The following is a 4,007-nucleotide window of genomic DNA, read 5'->3' on the forward strand; positions in this document are numbered from 1 at the left end:
GAATGAGAGTTAGGTAAACACTATAGGTAGGAAGTTTTTCACTAATGAATTAGGGTCTTTATGTCTACTGTAGTTTCCTTGCATTTCTTTGGAGATCAGCCTGTTGTTACTGTAGATGCTAGAACTTTTGACACTGTACAAATGCCACAGCTAGAGACCAGCCTCCACAATTTAAAACGGCCAAAGGAAACACCAGTGAGAAAGGCTAGGGAAATGTGCATATATAAATGGATGTATGCAAACATAACTTGATTGCTTTTGCTGTAAAGGATTGTGCAATACATTTCTCAATAGCGAGGAACTCAATTATGATTCATTCTTTCTGCATTAATGAAAGTTTTATCCTAGTTTACTCTGCCATAATGAATGCAGGTATCATACCCAGCCCAGAACAGAGTGGATCTCTATGTAACTTTCAGTGGAAGATAGTAACACAGCCAATTTACAGCAGGGGTTAAAGATCATAAGGTTTCCGAAACAAAACAAGCTTGATTCTGGCAGTACTGAGGAGCCTACAAATGGCATTATAAATCTTAACACGAGGATAGCAGCCACAGCAGGATCATATCAGACACACCTCATCTCTGTGCTTGTAAAACCCCTAAGCAGTGCTTTTCTCACTTGAGCGATACACAGCATTCTGCCTGGCTGAAGCCAGACACAGACATGTCATTGTACAGCTGAGTCTTGCAGGGGTGGGTTTCATGCACGAATGCTGTGTTCCTGTATAAATAAAGACACTGAAACTAACTTTCATTTATGCAAAGGACCTTTCTGTTGCCATAGTGGGGTAGGGGCTCATCAGAGGGGCTGACAGCCACTCTGGGCTGGGGGTAGCAAGGTGGGGTGGGGCTCAGCTTCCTGCCCTGGAAGGGACAGGACCAAAGGCAGAAGAGGTGGGGCTTAGGGCAGTCATCTCTGTCCCCCCACCCACTTCCTCAGAACTGCACGTGGAGAGGTGACACTGAAATGCCATGGCAGCGCTAAGGGGTGCAGAGCTCCAGCCACCACTGCTGCTACTTCTGCAGTGCTGGTGGCAGGAGCTCCAGGCCCCTTTGAAATGCTGGGCCCCAGGCAACTGCCCCCTTTGCCCTCCCCATTGGCAGGCCTGGTGTCACTTCTACTTGTGCTCTAAGAATACATCTACAGAGCCAAGAAAAACCCATGGCTGGCCTGTGCTGGCTGACTTGGGTCACAAGCCACAGGCTATGGGGCTGTTCCATTGCTGTGTGATTCTGGGCTCAGGCTGGGTGGAGTCTAGGCTCCAGAATCTTGCAGGGTGGGAAGGTCTCAGAGCTCAGAACCCAGCCCATCCCTGGAGGTTTACACAGCAATGAAATGGCCCCACTGTCTGAGCCTGAGTCGGCTGCCACTGGCCAGCCGTGGGTTTTTCCTTGCTGTGTTGACATCCCCCTAAAACTTAGGACCTCTGTCTCTTACAACGTGGCTGGTGGGACTGCAAGTCTCTAGGATGGTATGAACAGAGAACACAGCCGAACACAAAATACTCTGTGACAAACCAGTCAGAGTTTCAACTTACCTTGCCAGGGCATTATCCATGTGCAAACAAAGTAAACGTGGCAGAGGCAAGTTTACCCAGAGATACTAGTGTTCAGGAGCAATTGGTGGTGTCCTTAAACCACAGTAGTCCTTTTCCCTAGCAGATCAGAAGAAGTTTCATAAGCAGAGACAAGTCCTTTTGCCCAGCGTGTCCCAGGGCAGTTCTGCTGCATCACCACCAACCGGATCGGAGGCTGGGAATCCGTAGGACTCTCAGGGGCATATTCCTTACTGGGATCTTTTCCCCTACAGTCGTATAGCACACAAGAAATCAGGAACACCAGGAGAAGAATAACATAACTCGCTACCAGGATGATCAAATTCAAGGTTACTGGGTCAATTTCCAAGTAGAAGTCCATTTCATCCCATACTATTGAATGGGAGCGCAGAGCATGAAGTTTCATACACACTAGTGAGGAATGACTAGCAGATCACAATATATGTATTGGCTTTGCAGTAAAAATACACTAAGCCTCAGCACTCCTGCAGCAATGGATTTTCCTGAACTGGATGATTAAAGCTGCTCAGTTTAATAACTTAAGCTCCTTCTTTTAATACCATGCTGCCTACATTGGCAGAAGCTAAATTTGATTCCTTTACCCACAGCAGACTATTTATCTTGCTATCAGACAGCATAATTTTTAATTGGCAGGCATACATCAGGGAATGTGTTTTGTTTTATTTACTCAGCTCCAGAGATGGCCTCATGCAGCAAGGCAAGTTGTGACTATCAGGAGGTTTTACTGAAGGCCACAGATAACAAAACAACAGCTGTACTGGAGTGAGAAGGTGAATTGATGGGGAAGTTGAAACAAAGCAGGATGTGGAGAGAGGATTATTCCATCCGGGATTTGTAGTATTTTGCACATGACTCTAGACACATGATTCCATTGTTTTTTTTTAAATTAATTAACTTGATTCTCATTTATGCTTTTGAGCTGCCCTGGTGCAGATTGAACTGCTCTACTTCAGCACCCCAAACCTAACTGGTGCCAAACCAGAGAATTTGCTGGCCCACAGATGGTCAATATTGTCTAGCAGCATCACCACCCCTTCCATTGTGTACTGGGCTCTTAGAGGATGTTTAGGAGTAAAGCACAGCTAAACAACACCACAGAACACTGAGAGCCAGGACTGGTGGATATAAACACATTTTATGGAACCCATAATAAGTGGACATCCAGCTAAATAAAATAATGGCAGATTATGGATGTTGTTGGACCAGGGAGTGCCGGCATACAGCATAAAAAGACATTAACATGTAAATTATTATTGATTCATCGTGCTAGTGCCTAGCAGCCCTAGACATGTACCAGTACCTCATTGTGCATGGCAATGCACAAACACAGAACCCAAAGATGGTCTCTAGCCCCAAAGAGTTTACGAGCTAAATATAAGACAGTAGGAGGAAACAGATCAACAGAGAAGCACAAAGACAGTATAAGACAACAGTGGGCAACATGAGAAGCGTTGGTCTTACTACCTCAGTTGCTTCACCCTTTAGCCCTGAAACCTCCCTCATTTCAAAGGATGTCACTCATCTGAGGCCTCACCTCACCAAAGTTTCATGGAAATCCCAGGTCCTCTTTTGCTTTAATGGTCACAAATCTATTCACACCAAAAAGTAAATAACCATGAATCTGAAGTGGCAGAAAGAGCAGTTTACTCTAAGGAAGGAGTCCCTGGCAATTTAAGATATTGACATAAACAATTGTGGTACGATCTTCATTTTGGGTTTGTCGCAGACCATATGCCACATTTGGGCCACAGCAGGTTGTGAGGCAGGCTTCAAGTAGAGCAGAAATCATATGGCAATTTATTAGACCTCAAGGCAGAGATATTCTTTACATCTAAGGGTATGTTTAGACTATGTGGATGATTGACCCGGTCAGAGTCGATCTTCTCTAATTCAGTTTCACTTATCAGATAGTGAGATGCAAAATCAAACTATCTGGCATTGGCAGTTGACCCATGTACTCCTCAATATTGCAAGGAGTAAGGGAGGTCAACAGGAGAGTTTCTCCTGTCAATCTTCCTGTGAAGGTGGCCATGTAAGTCAATTGCAGATAAGTCAATTCTACCTACGCAATTGCTGTAGCTAGAATTGTGTACCTGCAATTGACTTACCTGCCTAGTGTAGATCAAGGCTAAGCAATTTGGGCATCCAATTTCTATGAAAAGTAACAGAAATCGGGGGTCAGACACAAACCACCCAAATTACTTAAGAGCACAAATGCCTCTCAAGGTCAGTGGAATTTCTGCTCCAGAGGCACTCTCAGGCTGGGCCACACACAGAAAATTTTTGATTTCACACCTTTTATATTTCAGGCAATTCACTGTGAGAACACTTGGATTTCAAATTGACAGGATGTTATTTTGATTCAATTTAAGTTAGTAAGGCATTGATGAGGTGATTCTGAACACTAGAGCCTGAATTCTGAAGGTAT

General features: G+C 44.6%; 1 protein-coding gene across 1 annotated transcript; it reads right to left on the reverse strand.

Annotated features, from left to right (window-relative positions):
• Positions 1 to 1,634: 1,634 nt before the first annotated feature.
• On the reverse strand, positions 1,635 to 1,964 carry SMIM36 (small integral membrane protein 36). Its single transcript, XM_075014448.1, has one exon. The coding sequence runs from the start codon at positions 1,962 to 1,964 to the stop codon at positions 1,635 to 1,637; it is 330 nt and encodes a 109-aa protein (XP_074870549.1).
• Positions 1,965 to 4,007: the final 2,043 nt, after the last annotated feature.

This window comes from Carettochelys insculpta, chromosome 20, assembly GCF_033958435.1.
Source record: "Carettochelys insculpta isolate YL-2023 chromosome 20, ASM3395843v1, whole genome shotgun sequence".
Lineage (NCBI taxonomy): Eukaryota > Metazoa > Chordata > Testudines > Carettochelyidae > Carettochelys > Carettochelys insculpta.

Excerpts from the sequence above, each read along its gene's own strand:
- SMIM36 (XM_075014448.1), bottom strand. The coding sequence starts at position 1,964 with ATGAAACTTCATGCTCTGCGCTCCCATTCAATAGTATGGGATGAAATG.